General features: G+C 35.2%; 2 protein-coding genes across 5 annotated transcripts in view; one reads left to right on the top strand and one right to left on the bottom strand.

Annotated features, from left to right (window-relative positions):
* The window catches only part of LOC130644973 (39S ribosomal protein L43, mitochondrial-like), a 35,694-nt gene extending 26,641 nt beyond the window's left edge, over positions 1-9,053 (top strand). For all 4 annotated transcript variants that reach the window (XM_057450789.1, XM_057450790.1, XM_057450792.1 and 1 more), the window contains exons 3-4: positions 8,093-8,199; positions 8,323-9,053. In XM_057450789.1, the coding sequence (XP_057306772.1) occupies positions 8,093-8,199; positions 8,323-8,573 (358 nt within the window). In that variant the 3' untranslated portion in view covers positions 8,574-9,053. The remainder of the gene's footprint in view (positions 1-8,092; positions 8,200-8,322) is intronic.
* Positions 9,054-11,859: 2,806 nt separating this feature from the next.
* Positions 11,860-21,430, bottom strand: part of LOC130644971 (poly [ADP-ribose] polymerase tankyrase-2-like) — a 51,818-nt gene continuing 42,247 nt past the window's right edge. Inside the window, exons 18-29 of the mRNA XM_057450785.1 lie at positions 21,209-21,428; positions 20,850-20,959; positions 20,619-20,741; positions 20,436-20,501; positions 20,029-20,359; positions 19,852-19,937; positions 19,640-19,769; positions 19,400-19,559; positions 18,818-18,999; positions 18,568-18,694; positions 12,169-12,325; positions 11,860-12,094 (exon numbers count right to left, since the gene is read on the bottom strand). Of these exons, the coding sequence (XP_057306768.1) occupies positions 12,014-12,094; positions 12,169-12,325; positions 18,568-18,694; positions 18,818-18,999; positions 19,400-19,559; positions 19,640-19,769; positions 19,852-19,937; positions 20,029-20,359; positions 20,436-20,501; positions 20,619-20,741; positions 20,850-20,959; positions 21,209-21,428 (1,773 nt within the window). The 3' untranslated portion in view covers positions 11,860-12,013. The remainder of the gene's footprint in view (positions 12,095-12,168; positions 12,326-18,567; positions 18,695-18,817; positions 19,000-19,399; positions 19,560-19,639; positions 19,770-19,851; positions 19,938-20,028; positions 20,360-20,435; positions 20,502-20,618; positions 20,742-20,849; positions 20,960-21,208; positions 21,429-21,430) is intronic.

The raw sequence follows: 21,430 nt of genomic DNA, 5'->3' as shown, positions 1-21,430 counted from the left end.
TTTTGTGGCCCTTAAAATTATTGGTAAATATCTAATCCAATCATTTAATTTACATTCTACATCAGAAACATTAAATACACCATCATCCTCGAGTAAAGTTGTCCTTATATATTTATACTACAGAAAAAGTTGAATAATATGTAGAACCACAGATGTAGGTAAATTACTGTTCAACGTTAATATAATCTATTATACCATTTCTCATAGTTTTGTATTGAACATTAGTTGGCTCGAATATTATTGTATCACCAAATGAAACATCTTTTGGTGTGTATCCAGTATGAAGGATATTGGATGGAATCCTATGGAGATTATCTGTTGCAAAGAGAGTATCACTGGAGAAAGTAAATGATTTTTTAGATAGCAGAAGATCAACGTAATTATCATTATTTGCTCCTAATATGTTGTGAAGATAGTAATCAAACTTTTTTATTCCATTTCCAATTATAGATTTTCCAGTTGATGTACTATAATTTATTTAACTGCTTATATGTCGTAAAATATCATTAATACTATAGAACCCCTTTTTAACAATAATGTGTGTATCATTTTTTAGATACATCTTCTCGTCTTCTTCAATGTTCTAAAACGTGTAAACCAAACGTGCTTTAATAAACCAATTCTTTTACTATTATTTCTATTGTCGATAGGTTTTTGCAAATCGATACCTTTTGAAATGTCATCTATTACAATATACATTTTCTAAGTTATATAATATAATGAATAGAATTTTTAAATACGATCCTAAAATATCCGGGTTTTATGGTGGAAAATACCTACAACAAATCAAAGCAAAGGACCTATACATACAGAATATAGTGGTTTCGGAGAATGTAGTTGATACTGAGAGTTTCCAGAGTAAGTTTCCAAACATATTTACCAACTATGAGGTAGGAGCAGTTAGGGCAGGAGATCCAACATTTAACAACTGGAAAACCAACCCATTCAAACTATGGCAGACCCAATTAAATTTTGCAGTATTTCTATCAACAAGCGTATGTGGAATTTCCCCAGAGCATTTATATTCAGATCATCCTTTGACTAAAACCATATATAGATTCCATGTTTATTATCACATTAGACAAAATACTGGAAGCCTATCTACCATATCAACAAGGATTTTCTGCTAATAATAACACATTCACCAGGAATAAATATCTGCAATTATGTAAAGAATATGGTGTTGACAGCAATTATAATACATGGAGAAATAAATGTATATATAAAGTAAGTATAAGTATATGTTACCAAGTGATATGAACCTTAGAATTGGGAAAGTGAATAACTATAATAATGAAATCCTAGTATCAAAATCAGACTTTGGCTTGGGTACTAATCTTAAAGTTAATACAGAAAAGAAACCGGATCTAAAACCTACACCAAAAGAAAAGAAACCAGATCCGGCTACACCAAAGAAGAAGAACCCAGATCCTATACCACCAAAGAAGACAGATCATACAATTCCAAAGAAGAAGACTACTGATAATACAAAATTAGAAGTACCGACAGGGAAAATAACTCATGAGGAGGAGAAAATAGCTGTAATTTTAACTATAACAACTTTTTTTTCAATATGGTGATATTTTTTTAGATAGATTATCATCTTTTTCTTGTCATAAAGTATGTATAGATTAACACACCTATACCTGTAATAAGTGCCCATACATTTTGGGATAGTCATCCAATGGCATCCTTTGCTCTGTTTAGTATCCATGCGACCACGGATCCTATTATACCTGGTAGTGCTGCTGCTGCTTTTCCTGCTAATTTACCAAGTAGGCCAGCGAGTGCTTTCAACTTGTTCTTTACCCATTCTTTGGCACCTCCTTTACCACTAGGCTTATCACCTCCTCCACCACTGGCTGCTGCTGCGGACCCACCACATGTTAATGCTTCAACGAGGAAACCAATAGTCATACCAAAGGCTGTCATAATTGATACTATTGTTACACCTTGTTCACGGAAGAGGTTTTTAATCCTTTCGCTTAGTGTACCGGTTTCCTTATCTACAAAATGTGAAAGTGACTGTTTAATTTGTTGTATTTGATTTAAATTATTTTATAATTTTTGTTTTTCTACAATATTTCATCGCCATTTTTTAATGTAACTACTACCTTCCTATCGCTTATTAATCTTTTATATTCCTCCCTCAGTATCTTTACTATATCTTTAGCCACCTTTTGCTTTTCTATTGCTTGCTTTTTTCATTTTTTTATATCTTCTAATCCTTTTCATCAATCTTTCTCGGATCTTCTTCTTTATTTATTTCTTTTTCCTGAAGATTTAATTCATTTACCTCATTAATTGATGCATCAAGATCTATAGAGTTAAAAAATTTTATCTTCATCAGTATCCCAATTAGATTCATCAACATCTGGAATTTCAGGTAATTCTGCCATTGTATTATATATAACTAGAATAATTTATTTTGTGTCAAATATATCTACCAGCACTAAAGTATGTTCCGAGACCCAATTCCTCATTTTCTATTTATGCTGCACCCAATGATATTCACCAGGTAGATGTCTTATAAGTATGCTCTCTGTCTTGTGGATGTTGCTAGTAGGTATAAATCAGCATATCAACTAACTAGCAAAAGCTCAAAAGAAACTGCTGAAGCCTTTAATTGGATATATGTTAATGCTGAACTAAAATTCCCCAAAACATTGATTTGTGATGCTGGCAAAGAGTTTTACGGTGATGTTACCAAACTTATGAACAAGTATAATCTCATAATACAACATGGTGATCCTAGCCAACATAGAAGTCAAGGTATTGTTGAACGATTTAATAAAACATTAGCAGATAGACTATTTAGTTATCAATACCATAAAGAGTTTGAAGATCCATCAAAAAGTAACAGAGAATGGGTTGGTAGATTGCAAATGGTAGTTAGTGCTTTGAATAACGAAAAAAATAGACTAATTGATGTGAAACCAGGGGATGCCATAAAACATACTTTAATAAAACAGGGATTTTCACAGCCCATCAAAAGTGATAATAAAACATTGCTAGATGTTGGTACCAACGTTAGACATATATATGAGCCTGGTGAATGGGAATGACAAATTTATAAAGGTGAAAGACGAAAACGATCTACTGATCTAATATGGTCGGTGGATGTATATAAAATAAAAGATAGATACATTAAACATAATCAACCAACGTTATATTATTTGGATGGTGGTCCTAAGAGATCATTTCTTTCTGAAGAGCTTCAGCCCATTTGAAATCCTTAGATTTAAACCCCATATTCTTTCTATTTCCTTTTGCCTAGATTGTGTGTTTAATTGTGGAATTATTTTTGCATAATTATTCATATCCAGTGCTTGGAACATCTTTTTTAGTGTAAAGTAATAGTTTATAAAGCTCTTTTTCTTACTTGGTTTGTACTTATTGTATAAGCTACTTATGACAGTAAATAGATGTTGTACTCGATTGCGTTCCTCTATCGTTAGATGTGGAAACAATTGATTCATTAATGTAAAATAAATGTAGAATATACTATTTTTATAGGACATCAACTTGTTTCTCTTTAATAGGGATTAGTATGGGGATACTGAGTGGTATAACATAATTGTATAGTAAATTGTCTGTATTATTAATCTGACTCCATAAAGTTTTTATCACATCATCAGATACCACTTGATCTTGCATACATATGAACTGCTTTAGGATAACAGTAAAATTCTCATCCCTCTTGTATATGCACTTCTTTCGAAATGTGCAACGTTCAAAAACACTGTATGAAGATTATGTAAACCGGAATATCACTAACTACACCACATTTTGGAGAAAAAAGTGTAGATGCTGTTGTACTCTTAATCTTATCCACATCACAAGTACAATATATAATATCTTTATCATCCTTATCATCAGTATCATCAAAATAATCATCCATATGATACCCCATATAATCAAGTAAATCCTCATCACCTAATTCCAAAATTTCTCTATCCGTAAGTTTATTCATCTATACTATACATACAGTACAGTCCAGATGTAAGCGTACGCGTACGCTCAACTTGCAAAAATAATTGCTTTCATTAAAAAAAACAATAGGATAGCGAGTTCCTTTCAAATTGCGCGAAAATAATTGCTTCGTGTTAAAAACAAAAGCATAGCGAGAAACATTGTTTAAAAACAATACTCTGCGCGAGAATAAATTAAACGCGACGGCCATTGAATTTTAATTTTTTTTAACAACGAAACTAATTATAGTAACGCGATTTTAATCTGATATATTTAAAATCACAAGCTCTTACTTTCAAAATGCGATCTAAAAAAACATTTCTATTGCAGTTTTTCGTTTTTAAACTTTTAAAATGCGATCTAAAAAAAAATTTCTATCGCCGTTTTTTGTTTTTAAACTTTTAAAATGCGATCTAAAAAAGCTTTTCTATAGCTGTTTTTCGTTTTTAAACATTTAAAAAGCGATCTAAAAAAATATCTATCGCCGTTTTCCGTTTTAAAACTTTTATAATGCGATCTAAAATTACATTTCTATCGCCGTTTTTCGTTTTTAAACTTTTAAAATGCGATCTAAAAAAAAAATATCTATCGCCGTTTTCCGTTTTAAAACTTTTAAAATGCGATTTAAAAAAACATTCTATCGCCGTTTTTCGTTTTTAAACTTTTAAAATGCGATCTAATAAAACATTTCTATCGCCGTTTTTCGTTTTTAAACTTTTAAAATGCGATCTAAAAAAAAAAATTTCTATCGCCGTTTTCCGTTTTAAAACTTTTAAAATGCGATTTAAAAAAACATTTCTATCGCCGTTTTTCGTTTTTAAACTTTTAAAATGCATTCTAAAAAACATTTCTATCGCCGTTTTTCGTTTTTAAACTTTTAAAATGCGATCTAAAAAAACATTTCTATCGCCGTTTTAAACTTTTAAAATGCGATCTAAAAAAAAAATTTCTATCGCCGTTTTCCGTTTTAAAACTTTTAAAATGCGATTTAAAAAAACATTTCTATCGCCGTTTTTCGTTTTTAAACTTTTAAAATGCGATCTAAAAAAACATTTCTATCGCCGTTTTTTGTTTTAAAACTTTTAAAATGCGATCTAAAAAAACATTTCTATCGCCGTTTTTCGTTTTAAAACTTTTATAATGCGATCTAAAATTACATTTCTATCGCCGTTTTTCGTTTTAAAACTTTTAAAATGCGATCTAAAAAAACATTTCTATCGCCGTTTTTCGTTTTAAAACTTTTAAAATGCGATCTAAAAAAACATTTCTATCGCCGTTTTTCGTTTTTAAAGTTTTAAAATGCAATCTAAAAAAATTTTCAATCTTTGTTAAAATAAAATAATTTCTATCGCGTAAAGGCTTTATTTAACCCGCGCAACCAACAATGCCTTCTCGCTAGTCTATTTAGTTTCCACGCAAAACCTTTGTTTAATAAAAATATTAAACAATGGCTCTTCGTGTCACATTGATAGAGTTGATAACATTTGCAATTATGCTATTGGGAATAGTTATGTTAACACTATTTAACAATAGTTACGCGCAGTTATAATAAGCTATTTTTTCTTCAATAATCTTTTGTTTATTACGCGCAAGTTAATGACTTACAAGACTCGCAAGATAATTAATAAGAACAAAAGACAAACAACTACCGCCTCCGAGAAAAAGGTGTGAAACTTGAGCGTACGCGTACGCTTACATCTGGACTGTACTGTACATGTTAATTCTTTAAGTCTTAAACGCATTAGACATCAGATATAACCGACAAATAACATCGCAAAAAGAAACATCCCATTTGGTGGTAAAATTGGTTTGTTAAATGATGTGTATGTAACCAGATGATTTTACGTTTTGCTCTACCCACTGCGCCCTACGAGACTTCGTTTCTACCCACTGCGAGCACTCATCGCTCCGCGATGACTTCCCAAGCCTGCTCAGGTCCTTACCGTCATCAGTTGACATTGCATTCCAGAGCGCAAACAACAATTGTTACTATTGCGTGTACAAGTAGTTATAGAGTTGGGTGTTCGAGGAAAGTTTGGTTTACCAAACTGTCCTCGTACCCCCAACTCTATAACTACTAATACACTGTTTAAATCAGCAAAGGAAACTTTCCCTGGCCCTTTACTTCATATTTTTCCGGACCCATGATTTGCCAATTGTTATTTTCTTGTGACGGTGGTACAACTTTGCCATGCTTCATTTTAATAGGTTTTAGGAAGTTCACTTAGTAAACCCAATTTTTTTACCTAAACAAGTCACGAGGGAGGCGCTTGAAAATAGTACAGTATTTAGGCTAAGTTCCATTGTTTATCCAGAGTATTTAGCTTCTTTTTTTACAGTCATAAACCAAGCCGACAAAATTGTACCTCTGCCGGCGAAGTTGTAGCACTCCAGGTTCCATTGGTCAAGGTCATCTGTGATACGCAGATGGTTAGGATTAAACTTTATTTTTAATTGTTAGTGTCTGGGATTGTTTAATCCAGAATAGTGATTCGCGTATCTATTCAGCCTTTTCAAAGATCAATTTTACTATCTTGGAGTAAAATTTACATATCAAACTCTCCTGAAAAGTCGAGTAACCAACACATGATCCGTGAAACAAAATAGTAAGAAAGTAGCTATAATTCTTATAAAAAAATGCAAAATATGTTATAAACAAAATAGTTCTCACACTTGACACAATGAGTTGTCTATCTACAAGACTGTTAATGTATTTTTGTCTTGTTGAGGAAGCAACAATATTCTGCGGCAAGTGCTATGTTGGGGTTAAGCTAGGCTAACGTTTTTTTGTATCATCTAAAAGTTAAATATAAAATATGCATTATGTTTGTGCTTAAATAATAATTCTAAATTGTTTTGTATTTATACGTTGTAAAATTATGTTGTGGAGAAAAGTATTTGTACTTACGTTGAAGTAAACAATTCCCTGCAAAATGACGTTCACATATGTGTAAGTTTCTTTTCTCAATCTGCAATTTCAACTTTTCTCACGCCATGAACTACTATATTCGTCGTTTCTTTTCAGAACACCCAATATAGACGTATTTGGTGTCCTTAAAACATTACATCCATAGATCAATTTGCCCCAGGCATTTTCACCAAAACAACAGAATTTACTTGTAAATCAAGCCTTGCTTAAAGAAATTTACCGCGTTGTTTTAAATTTATGCCCTTAAAAGTAGTCTGTGTACTAATACGGCAAGGGATAAGGGTTTAAATCGGGTTTGCGATGAGTCTTCAGACTCTCTGTTTCTTGTGACTATGATTTAAGTGAAAGTCATATTATATTGCAAACCACAAATTTAACTATTGTTTAGTAAAAAAACTGGCACCGTAATTTGTTGCCAAACTTATACTATATGTTTTATATATAAATATATATGTTAGCTACAGTTTCTCTATATGGACACTTTTTCGGTGCAAAAATCGGAAACAATTTTCAACTCCAAAAAAATAAAAATAGGGAATGGTAAACGGTTAGTTTTCAAGTTTCTCAATAATGTAAAAGAGACCCCCCCTCCCTCAATAACTTTTCATAGGCTTGTCCAAATTGAATCAAACTTGGCACACTACGTCACAAAAGGAAAAAAATGGCAGCAATAAATTTTGCTGATATCAGCACTTTTCTATGACGTCATCAAAAGCTTGAAATTTGTTTAAAATACCACTATTTGCTTAAAGTTCAATTACTTTAGTTGTAGAGCGAATTTTTACATTCTGTTTGAATTTTCTGAAAGCTAAATAAAAGTTATTAAATAGTTAGCATGAAAAGTTGCAAAGAATTGCCCGAAAATCCAGTTTCTTCGATTTTCGAGTAAATTCCGAAAAAATCGGGTAATCGGATAGGGTAATCCTAACAAGAGTTATTATATTTAAGGATTCATAGAGACTTTTAGGGGTAGTTTCAAGTAATAGCCAATATCAAAGCCTTTGCGACGTTACAATAACACAGGACTACCCCTTTGGAATTCCATATAAATTAAAAACATTTTGACAACCATTAACCCTAACATACAGCCAATGAGAGTTAGTATTATATTGTGGAATTAAAATTACGCATTGTTTTTTTATCAGGAATGGTAATATTTTATATTTACATGTTTGTATATTTTATTCTCAGGCACTTCTTGGATTTTGAGGTCAACTTTTTTATCAGCAAAAATCCCCAAGTTTCCGTTTATATAAGAGAAAGAAATGGCCAACATCCACGTCTTGTAGCAAATTATTGTAAGTATATATTTTAATTTCATTAACAAAAACCCTTGTTTGCTGAGCTCTTCATCCAAGGCTCATGGAAACGAGGTTAACTAATCACCATGTTCCCGAAAATAAAAATGCTTCGTATTTCAGTGAATGGAAAAGATCGAATTATAACAATACCAAATCACGATACGCTAGCCATCTGGGAATGGCTTGAACGTTTACGCAATGAAAGCGGAAGACAATGGCGAAGCGAACGGTTGTATCAGCCTTGGATTACAGATTCACCCTCTATACAAGGAACATGGACGCCGTTCTTAAACAAACCACCTTTAAACGTCAACGAACTATCATACTTAACCGAGGATAAAAAAGAACAAGAAATGAATAATGATTCCTAATGTATATTATATTTTTTTCAGCTTTGTAGAAACATTAAGTTTCATCCATGCACGAATCTTTCAACGTTGCCATTAAGATTTAACGATAACTTTATTGCTTGTATCTATGTCGCAAGACTCGGTGGAAACTTCTTGCAACTCCAAAAAGCCCTCACTAAAATGTATGCTTCCTAGTAAATACCTCACGATAAGGGAAATGCCGTTGCCTTGTAAAATGCCAGTACAATTTTACGTCGTATCATTAGAAGCGTTTTTATTTCAATAAGAAAACTAACAAGTGGCTCGATGAGAAACAGCGTTTTTGTTATAGACAACTCTCTTTATATGGTCCCAAAAGCTGTGGGTTATTCGCAATCTTATTCCACATGATTCACGACTTTGCTAATTTACGAAGTTTTAAAGTTATATATTTGCCAACATTATTGAACAAGAATTCTTTTTTATAATAAAATGACTTCATCTTTACCATTCTACAAACAATATTTTTACACTTATCTCTTAAAAGCCTAACGTCTTAGGTTTGCTAAGATAAGTGAGCACTTGCTGCTTAGAGACTCCAAAGACCCAGCGAAAGCAGGCAAGTGGATGCAAGCTACACAATGCAGATGGCTGAGGAAAAAAAATCGATGTGGCCTAACACCAACGCGGTAGTGAAAGTGTGCAAAATTAAACTTCCAAATTCTTTACGAATTTATAACGTCACTCTACTAAAAAACTACACTACAGAACTCACCCGTTTAAAAAAAATGATATGTGAGATTTACTTGATAAATTACAGTCAGTTAATGCTAAAAAAACCCAAATTTAAATTTTTTTACTGACGTCAGCATTTCGGGATTGAATTTTCAGGAAATGACTGCAAAAGTTGGTATCAAAATTGAAATGGTTTAAGGGATCTGATCTACAAAATTTGAGTTTTTTTTTTTTCAAGTTTTCTCTCTTCTTTTAAGCTGTGAAAGTTTATCATGTTACATGGTCTTCCTCATTTTTCTTTGCTCAATCTCTTTTCAAATTTTTGTTTCGATGCTATCGCATGGCTTCCAAAATTAGGGAATGAGAGGTAAATCCTCTATATGCGCTTTTAACCCGACAGAATACGATTTGTGTAGAATGTAGGAGGCATGTTAATAAATCTAACAGCATGTGATAAATTGTGGTTTGATTGTGTGATACTCTCCATGCGAGCAGAAATAAAATCCATTCTTATATAAGAACTTAAACTCAAAACTGACTGTACTGTGATACCATTGCACCTGCAAGCTCGTCGTGATTAACTTTATCAAATCTAGTGCTTTGTGGTGATCTTATACGTAGCATCTGCCGCTTTTGCTGCTGTAAACCCCCATGAAGCCGCTGTACCTCCATCTTTGATAACATTCCCATATGATGCAAAATGTATCACGAATTGCAACCTATCGTGTAATTCAGGTTGGAAGAATGGTAAATCTTAGGTCGATTCAAACATTTCTCCAAGAGGAATACAAAATGTGTTACCAGACAGTGCTGCAACCGCCTTTTCTTCACCAGTACCAACATGATCGCTAGCTTTCACCTGCAAGGCACGGATCGTACCATCCTTAGGGTTAATACCTTCCTGAATCAAGTTGTTCTCACGTTCAAATTTTGACAACCAGAGATCGCGATAGACAGCGAACACTCTGTAATCGTTGATAATTTGAATTCCGTTACCATTTAGTACGATTCTCAGGTTCTGCACCAGACTCTTGCCGATAGTACGTTTCGTATTTGTGCCGGTCAACTTCAGATCAAATAATAACCGAAGACTTCCAGGGAATATCACATCATTATGTCCCATATTGGGAACATCCATATGCAAGACCTCATTCTGATTAATCGTAGATGGGACATGACTCACTTTTACATGCTACTTTTTCGGTTTATTTGCGAACATTGTTTTAAGTTCAGCGTATGGATCGAGTGTTTTTCCAAATATGTTAGTCATAGTTTATGATTAGATGTTTTTCATTAAAATAAATTCGATAATCCAACATATGAAGGAGACGATTTTACAGATAAGGGTAATATTGATGATAATGATAATAATGATTTTGTACGCCAGCTCGACGCAAACACTGGAAGAGCGACGGATGAAGGAGGGAACCACACTAACCCCGTATGTAGGACTCAAAAGATCAATGATCGACGCTTTTTATAAACGTCTTAGCAGCAAGGAGGGGAAGCACGTGCCACCAATTAATAAAGAGCTATATTACGATGATTTTGAAACACGTGGAGATCAACTTGTTTATATTGGTAGATATGGTGTTATAGATGATGCTATTATGACAAAGGATGGTGACTTTCGTACAGTTGGGGAGATAAAAAAGAGGTTAGGCGTAAAGAGTCTGAGAGCCCTTGGGCTTACCGACAAGGTTGACGATGCTACACCTAATAAAGGGTTTACCGACGATACCACATCTAAAAAAGGCAACATAGACGTGGCTCAAAACCTTCTGAACAGGTATGAACACGCCGAGGTTGCTTAGGCTAAAAATCCGGATCAGATAGAAATGGTTCCAACCCTCCTCAATAAGGTTGTGGATGAAACGAACAGGTTTGTGAAAACTTCTAGCGAGGTCTTTACCGAACGTGAAAGAAAAGGGCTCAACCTTGAACTTCAAACCATAAAGGGGAACTTGAAACTATTGACAAGTAAAATGATTTATTATGATAGTGAGATTGCTAAGGCAGAGGCCAAGATGAAGAGGCTTTAGGGGAAGAAAGTACAGCCTGGGATGTCTGAGGGACAGATAGAGACTTGGAAAACAGATATTGCAAAGGCCAAGGAAGATATTGAAAATCTGCGGGATCAAAAAATAGAAGCAAAAGAAGCTCATGGTATACTAACAAACCAGATTCAAGGTCAACTTACTGCTATTAAGGAAACACTAATGAAAATCGCGGGAGATGATACATCGCTCGCTGAAAAATTAAAGATTTTATTCAAAGAGCAGGGGTTTACTATAGCAAGTATTGTTTCACCCGTGGGCTTGCTAATATCCACCATTGTGCTAGCAGTAACAGGTGAAGCTGTAGCTGGTACTGCAGCGGCAGGAAGCGGTGGGTTTAAGGGTTTGTTCAAAAACAACTTAAAATACTTGGAAAATTTTAAAATCATAGGTACAGTAGTATCCTTCTTTTTTCGAGTGTTTCTAATACTAACAGTTACGTATAATTAACTATCCCTAAAAGTGAGTTTCGTTTATTCGTTCAAGATTATTACAGAAAAGCAAAACTTGTTGGTTAAGGCAGTAAATAGTTCAAATGAGGTTTCAGAGTTTTTATCAAAATAACATACAAAGTTGAATAAACATATTGGTAAAATCCACAACATTGATCGTTGCTCGGTTTGACGAATGATCTGTGTTGATTGTCAATCTCGCAATAAAAAAAACAAACCAGCCGCAATAATACGACCTTTAACTAACAGCAGAGCTGCCGGATGATACGAACGATGTTGGTCTTGCAATTTTGTATGTTATTAAGTATTCCGGGTATGACTAAAAAAATAAGACAAAAAAATGCACAAAAATGACTTTTCTTTTATTTGCCAGCTAACAAAGGTATAATTTACCTGCTCGCCTCGATATACCACATATTCCGGGTAGCAGAGTCCACCATTATTGGGTCGACCAATGACAGAATGATGACCAGGCGGTGCGTGTGCCATTTTCATCGCAGTGAATTGAAAGAATGGTTTACCAAGAGTAACCCGACATAATACGATTTGTCTAAAATGTATGACGCATGTTAAATGAATTTAACAGCATGTGATAAATTGTGGTTTGATTTTGTGATACTCTCCATGCGAGCAGAAATAAAATCCATTCTTATATAAGAACTTAAACTCAAAACTTAAAGTAAACGTTTTTTTCACACAATAAGCGATGAATTAAAGCAGTAAATAGGGTGGATGGGTGTAACCATACTTTTGAGGCACAGGTGTAAACCTCCCACTTATCTCGAGACTCCCCGACACCCACCGTTTCACTACGTAAAATCATGTATAATTTTGTGTAAACCCCATTGCTTCTCTCTCTCCCCCTACACTCCATCTGCGTAAATTCGGAATATCTGACGGCATACGACATAATCCGCGCATGCACAAAACTTCAATGATATCTGACAGAAATTATGTCTGTTGCCGTCAGATTACGTCATCATGCGCAAGTGGAGTAAAAGAATAATTTTCTAATTCAAACCGTGACCGCTTGTTCGAGGGTCTCTACTCCAGAAGCGTAAAAGAAAAATGGAATGCTAAAAATGCACAAAATGTAGCCACTTTTTATCTATGGGCAATTTCAGGATCAAGGAGAATGGACAACTGGCAAAATGTTGCATCAAATGCCTTGATACTCTAATGCTTTAGAAAAACTTCGGGTAAAATATGGTAAGGTATAGTGTGTCCCTATTGCAAGGAACTTAAATTTGATTTTGAGTATAGGATAACCAACAAAAAATGTCCAAGATTTAGCACAAATTGCATCGAGTGCCTGATCAAGAACGAGAGGAAAGCATAGCTAAACCGGCAGAAGTACTTCAACTACTGGAGGTATTGATAATGGTCTTACTACATGTTTGAATAAGGAAATCCCCTATTTCAAAATTTTCTGCCCATCTAAAAATTTATTGATAAATAAAATCTGTATATAATAAAGAGACAAAATGAGTTTTTTTATAAATGCAATCAGCGCAATATACAACGCTGTATCAGCACCAATAGCATCAACCACCAATACTCTTATCGCTCGATTGCAGAGTGTGTGGGATACTTACTGTTAGTGATTATTACAACAAAATAAAGGGCGCAATAAAAAAAAACGAATTAACCCAACACTATATGATGAAATCGAAGCCGAAGCACAGGAGGACTATTATGATGCCGAAGACAACCAAAGAAAAAACATTTTAAAATCATAGGTACAGTAGTATCCTTCTTTTTTCGAGTGGCGGCAAAAGTTGTTGAATTTATGGCTATGCACCTATACATGGCAATTGCTGGCTTCATCGCATTTGCTGTTGCATACATCGGTAGGAAAGGCAAAAGATCGTAAATAAATCCGGTTGGTAGAGTCTAGTTTGTCGATCAAACACACTAGACTGCATATCATGCTAACGCTAACACGACTCTATCAGAGATATCTCGATGACCTTTCGTTTGGTTATCCTTAATCTACATTGGCTGCATGTTGGTATAGTGCAGTGTTGCGATTTGTTCTTCCTCACTAAGATATTCTCCATTCCCTCTGTATTTTATCGGTATCTTATGGTCCAACTGCCACTGCCCACGGTTTCCCCAGTTTATCTGTAAACTGTGCTTGGATATGTTTCATAAATGTAACAATATCACATCCCAGATATTCCTGGGATGTTATCTCTCTATCCTGCCTTAGGGCATTATAAATCCTGCTTAAAACTAATTTGTATAGATAGCCTGGGCAATTGCATATGGAGCAATGGATTTTTTTTGTGCAGGGTACGCTCTCTAGAACCCTTGTCGATATCCAGACACTTAATGCACATTTTTGTCAATTGTCCATTCCCCTCGATCCTGAAATTTTCTAAGGATAAAGAGCATTTACATTTTGTGCATTTCTTACTTTCCATGTTGTTTTGTGTTTGCCTTGGTGGCTGACAGAAAATCTATTGGACATGTCTATTTATTTTTTAAACCATACATTGACAGGTGGTAAAGATCCTGTCATATGTTTAGCAGATATGCCTAATGCTGTCGTGCTCAATGAGCTGCAAAATTAACCTGGATGTTCCAGTAATCCAATGCTTCCCAATCCCAGCCAACTTGAACGGAATCGTTAAGGTAAGTCGCTGGAACTTTGATGGGATACTTGCTAAACTCGGGGAATACTACAGGGATATGCGACTCCGTCGATACAGGTCTTGATGTTCAAGTTTCGTGATACCAAGAGGCTATTTTCCCCTGTTTGATTTGTATTTTGCTTTGGGGTTATACGAGTAAATATTCATTCTACAAAGAAACATGAAACAATTGTATATCACTGACATCAACAAACCTACGATTTTTGACAAAGACCTAGGGCAGTGCATGAGGATCGCTTTAAAATCAATTAACATTCGGGGCGGCTGGCTTAATCTTGGTAATGATAATGATTTTAATATCTGGAAGGTGGGACCTGATCAGAAGGTGGTATCTAATAAGCCCGTTACCCGGATCTGGAACGTGAAAGGTTTGTACAAAATCGAGGATCTAGCAGCTATTATTAACAAACAGAGATATTTGTATTGAACAATGGCTACTGCAGACTTCATATAAATGATGGATTTAAAGTTGCTATTAATGAATCACTTCAAGAGCTCATCTGATCCTCCCGGTGGAAAGTACTATACGAAAGGCGACTATGATGTCTACTACATGACCGATATTTATCAGAGATTAAGTCTTATATGCCCTCAGTTATATGAGGGTGATTGTTTGTTTAATGGTAAAAAATCAAAGATTCTTGCTTTGCTGCCCACCAAAGAGAGACTAATTGGGGAGATATGCTCACCTGGAATTTCGACACTCAAGTATACCTTCCTTTGAAAGGTTCAACGGATAGGCTCGAGTTCCTGCTTACCGATCAATATCACCCTGAAAAAAATGTAGCGTTTACAGGAATAACGATGCAGTTGCTTATAGAATAAAGAAGATGGATGATAGAATGAAATTATATCCAACGTTACCGCCAAGTGCGTCTGAGGACGATACTATGCACGATGAAAGTCAGGTCTATAGATTAAAAAAGATTGAAGAGATCGAAAAGTTTCTACAATCAGAAGTGAGCTATAGGAACAACCTTACCAAGCGGTGCAAGCATCATGCAACTGCAGCTACAATAAGTGATACTTCGGTAGTAACCGCAATCACTGTTTCAGTCATAACCCTCACTACAAGAGTTGGAATTCCATAAGCATCGCTCTGGCATCAACTGGAATCATCCTTAGACTCTCTTCAGCTGTCGTGCATAAAGTGCAAAAAATCTTTGACTCGAAAGCCATGAAACATGACAAGATCAGACCCTGGCTGAGGTCAAGCTAGACTCCATCTTGAGCCTCATTTCAAAAGCAGTAGAAGACTCTCGTATCTCGCATGAGGAATATCATTAACACTACCGTAATTTGAAAGAGCAGATTAGATTAAAATCAAAGCGTGTTGTACAGACCATCACTGCCGAGAAACGTGAAGCCATATTAGCTGAAGGTATGAAACAAGGAAAGCATGATTTTTTACAGCAAATCGCCCGCACTTCCGATACCCCACCTGTCCATGTCATATAGCCTATGAAGATCCACCAAAGTATTTCTTCCTGAATTTGTGATGGGTTAACCATTACAAATCATTATCTACCATATCATACCACTTCACCAGTATCAATATCGATCAGTAAGTCCCATCATGTGCTATACGTCGCGATTTTTTAGCGAGTTGTTGCAAAAAGTTTTGATTTTTTTCATATGCAATTTCAACACAGAGATTGCAATAAGGACCATCTGTCTGTGTTTCACCAATCTTGTACTTGATTTTGCGGATTGCTTCAACGAGTTCGTCTTTCTTCATCGTAGAGTAACGAGGAACATTCAGTAATTTGGCTTCTTCAACAAGATCTTTCTTATTCATTTATTTCATATAGTTCCTATCTACTATATAAATGCAGGTGATGCAAATAAACTAGAACTCAGTACTCTCATCATCCTCAGATTCAGATTCACTCAAATAACTAGCACCATACCTTTCAACCTCTTTATATTTGCATTCTTCCAAATAACTTGGTATATAATAGTTGGACCCTTGCTTATAAATACTTCTATTTTAATGATTGCCGTACATTTACAACCTTCCTGCGGATACTTTTTCTTAAGAAAATTAGTTCTAATTTTATCCTCCCATTTCTTCAATTTGGGGTTGATATAACGATCTTTCTTCACACATATGTTGGTGAAGTAAGCCCCACTTTCCCACTCCACTTTTTTTAAGATCTCGTCGTATTTACTCAACCACTCAGGATAACCACCAAGATCGAACGACATGGTGAACGCGGAATTTTGACTATATTGAGAGACACCCTGAGAGTAGATTTTTTTAGGGTTTTTTATTTGTAACGGGGATAGGTTGCCGTCCTGGTCATGATATCCAATCGCAAACCTTTCATCTTTGCCTTTGTTTGCAGGTATAGAATCACTCCCCACAAGGTTTCCAATTTTCAGATCTTCGATATTTAGTGAGTGTAAAATTCTTTTGATTTAATAATTTTGTCTCCAAATTTCAACATGCTCTTTTATTTTATAAGAAAAAAATTTATCAATACTTTTTTTCGTCAAGCACCTAAAAATACAACCGTTATATAAACTATATTCCTGATAACAACGCCAACATAAAATTTTACATTTCACCTTAAGTTTTCTCCCACATTTACACTTATCATATTCATAAAGTATACATTCACAATCATCGCATTGTTCTTTCATCGTTTTATTTTATATTTCTCACAACAAATATAAAATCCTGCTGCATCATCACTCCTCTAAATCACGAACCCTATCCTCCAAATCTTTAATCAATCTATCATTTTCCTTCTTTCTTTCGCTTTCATGTACGAGAGCTATGACCATAAGTGGTAGAGATATACCAATACCAGTTATAAACATGTTGAATGTTGATTATTGTTACTTCATTTATTATATATATTTTTTTCCATACACCATCCACAAATTATCTACTAAACGATCCGGAACATGCTTGATCAATTCAGGGTCACATTCAATTTCCTTATTGCACATTTCCTGTGTTATTAGATGAATGGGAACATATTCGAGGCAACATGGATTCTCCTCAACTGCTTTATTACACATCTCTCGAGTTTTGAAATAATCTGGAATATTTTTAAACCAATTCATTTTCCCTTTATTATAAGTAGATTTTTTTATCAATAAATTTTTTGAATTGGGGATTTCCCTAATTCATCACGATTACTCCCACAATTTTGAGATCTTTTGCTTCTCGTCCTCTGGCATACACGAATCAAGCTGGATGCCATGCCAATGGCATCAATTCATTTTTAATTTTAGCCTTCTGTGCTTTCCGCTGGTGATATGTAGTATTGATCCATAGATTTAGATTATTATTAGAGAGGCCAGTCTGGAATATACGTGAGTATATAGGGATCTCCTTCAACTGCCTTATTACACATCTCCTGCGTCTTAAATTCATTTGGAACATACTCAAGCTTATATGGAAAATTTCAATTGATCAATTGCATATTTCCTCATTCGTTTATATTTTTACTCTAATTCTCTAATGAAAAATAGCATCCCAAAAATAGACTTGGCAGTTGATCTTGATGTTCTCTGAGGTGTTTTTAAAACGGAGATAAGATCACCCTTGAGTAGTCTGGAATAGCGTTTCAAACTACGATCCTTTGCTATTGCACGCAATTCTTTAACGGTTCGTGTTCATCTTTTTATTATAGATTATTTTCACAGTCGGAACATTATGAATTCTTTTACTCCACTTGCGCATGATGACATAATCTGATGGCAACCGACATAATTTCTGTCGGATACATTGAAGTTTTGCGCTTGCCCGGATTATGTCGGATGCCGTCAGATTTTCCGAATTTATTTGCGCATGCGCAGATAAGGTGAAGAGGGAGAGAGAGAGAAGGGAGGGGGTTTACACATAATATATATACATGATTTTACGTAGTAAAACGGGGGTGTCTGTGGATCTCGAGAGAAGCGGGGGTTTACACCTGTACCCCAAAAGTATGGTTTCAACCATCCACCCTATCTACTAAAGCACAAGGAAAGAGATACAAAAGATACAAAATGAATTATTGTCACTGGTTTTAAGTAAGTACATTCGCAAAACTTCAGATGAATTTAACACCACGAAAAAATGCCTTTCTGTTCAGATTCGCTTTTTAGTTAAAAAAATACGCGCCATACATTACATCACCTTTTGCAGTCATAACAAGATCTGTCTTTGTGTAACGGACAACCTGATCCACCGCCTATACCGAACACATACTGGTTACTTTTACTGGAATGTTCTGCAAAATATATACCTGCACCAAACATGCCACCTAAATAAAAGATAGAAACTGTAAAAAATAGTCATCTGTGTGGTTATATTATTAGTTTGTTTTGGTATATTAGCATAAATTAATTCGAATAAATTCGAGTAAAGGAAATAAAAAAATACCAACCAATATAGGCGTGTCTTTCGTCAAAACCTTTCTGAACAATCGCATTTACAAACGGTGAGCCATGAAATAACATGCGTTCATTTGGATGGTTGTGATTGGAATCAGCCACTTGCTTGCGTTGGTATGCGTATCTGTCCCACAGCCTTTGGTTGATCACACGCTCAATCTTGAGTTCAAAATACCTACAAAATAAATGCACATTGTTGACAAATATTTGACAAATTACTTAACCTAACCTCAAAATATCTTCATTGGGCGGTGTTGGTGACAGCTAATAAGGAAAATAATGTTCAAAAGGTTTTTTGGCAGTTTGGAGAGTGCTTTAAAGTGCCAAGCGTCCGCACTTGACTACATGAAAACGTGGCGACAATACTACTTTGAGATGATGAGGGTTATTACTATCATGAAATCAAAACACTACACATAATTATAAAAGGGTTAAGAAACTATAATAAAAATAAGGGAGGATATTGGCCATACAGCATATTTTGCCAGTAAAAATACTGGTTTATTCCCAGCCCAGGACATAGAATTAGCCCCCTCAATTTTATTATGCACTAGACAACAGTATAAAATACAAACCTTGAGAACACGCCACCTGCTACGCCTCCATCTTTATGTTCAACAATTGTGCTTTGCATCTCTTCAGCAACCGACTGGTAATCTTTATCGGCTGGTGAGAGTTCCTGCAATATAGTGTTTGGACCTGAAGCTGCGATGGTTGATTGAAATGGCTCGCCAACTACATTTAAAAAAAAGAAACATTAGAAGATGTGGTCAAGACAAGCAGTAGAAGCACCAGACTTTAATTAATGTAATTACTTATTGTACAACCAGCACCAGTTAATCTTTCTTTGACTCCTTTTAAAATTTTATGTCTATGTCCATACGCCTTTATTCCAACCTCCTTCAACTGATCTGGACCCATTTCAATAAGCACATCCATGGAGATCTAAATGACATTTTTTAGATAGTTACATATTCATTCGCTGTTTTTTATGACTTAAGGTTGAAGGATCAATAGGAATACTTACTTGTTCCCCGTTGAAAATTTCAATAAGACATTCTAACTGCAGTCCAGATAAAAACGTGCCAATTTCGATATCCAACGGGTTAGTTCCTACAACAAAAAGCAAAAAACATTTGGAAAAGAGTACTCAACAAAGCAAATTGCTAGAGTTAAATTATTTTTATTTAAATCATAACATTACCTTCAGCTTGATCCATCAATCGCTTAGAAGGTAAACCATCTGCATTGCACGGTTCAGATTGTAACAAGCTTTGATTCGCAGTTGATGGTGTAGTCATGCCTTGCTGTTGTTGTTGGATTTCAGTAGAAGTAGGCAATGGGGGGGCTAAAGGTAAAGCGGGTGCTTTAGGTGATGAAGAGGAGAGTGGCGGCGCTGATGGTGAGCGGGAGGTGCTGGTTGTTGCGTTGTTTATTGGACCACAGCTGTCCTGAGCTTGTGAAGCAACTGGAATTTGCATTACTTGAGATTTTGATACCATAGAATCTTGTAGAAGCACTTTTACGTCATCCGCCTGAGTACAGATAGATATCAAGTAAGTAATGTACACTTGTAACAAAATATTGCAAACAAATGTTGCCTAAACTTACAGACGCAAGATCTAGTGGTGACTGTCCTTCTTGATTCTTTAACTGAGGATCTGCGCCGTGGGTTAGCTATTATCAAAAAAGTAGTTAGTTAGTAGACAGTAGAAACATATAGAGAGACATGATAAAATTAATATACGAATACAACATTTCTTTAATTGTTTCATAAGTTTTGCTTAATGTTACCAGCAGTGCGCAAAGTTGAGTTCTTCCTTTCTGCGCAGCTTCATGCAATGGCGTGAACAACCAGCGATCAGTTGCATTGACATCGGCTTTGTACTTGATAAGGAGAGCTGCAATATCTACATGCTAAAAAATTTAAGTAGACCACTAGTGATAGAGAGTGCTCACCAACATAATGTTAACAAAAACAAGTTTTTTGGGGGGGAAAAGGCATTGAGATAGCCTATGACTTACTCCGTAGGAAGAAGCGTTGTGCAGTGCTATTAATCCACCTTTGTCTTGCGCGTTTACATCAGCTCCATTTTCAAGAAGAAATTCTGCTACTTCTACATGGTTATAACCAGCTTAAACAAACAGAAGGTACAAATTTTAAATTATTATTCTTAATAATTGCTGTTAAAGACTTAGGGTAATAAAGTGTTTGCCTAAGAAACATTTGTGTGGTTTATGCAGTTTTGGGAAAACTCATGAAAGTTCATTTCCGCAAAAACCGAAGTGGAAATATTTTTCCATGCAAAATGTGAAAACGTATGCTGAACCGAATCTTTTTTCTGCGAATACGTTCTCGCTTAAAAGTAATCAATCGTAATTACCTGCCAAATGTAACGGCGTTGAGTTTCGTCCTTGCGTGTCCCTGCAGTTAATATTCTGAGGGGTGGCTAACTTCATAACTTTAGGTAAGTTGCCTTTCTTTGCAGCTTCAAGAAGAGCAACATCACCTCTCAGCAAATCAATCACGTCAGGAAAAGTATCTTTTACCAGGTCTAATGGTGTGTTTCCTTCATGGTTCTTCTTGTTTGCATCGGCACCGTGCT

This window comes from Hydractinia symbiolongicarpus, chromosome 5, assembly GCF_029227915.1.
Source record: "Hydractinia symbiolongicarpus strain clone_291-10 chromosome 5, HSymV2.1, whole genome shotgun sequence".
NCBI lineage: Eukaryota > Metazoa > Cnidaria > Hydrozoa > Anthoathecata > Hydractiniidae > Hydractinia > Hydractinia symbiolongicarpus.
The sequence above is the reverse complement of the archived record's forward strand: the minus strand, read 5'-3'. Positions and strand labels throughout refer to the sequence as shown.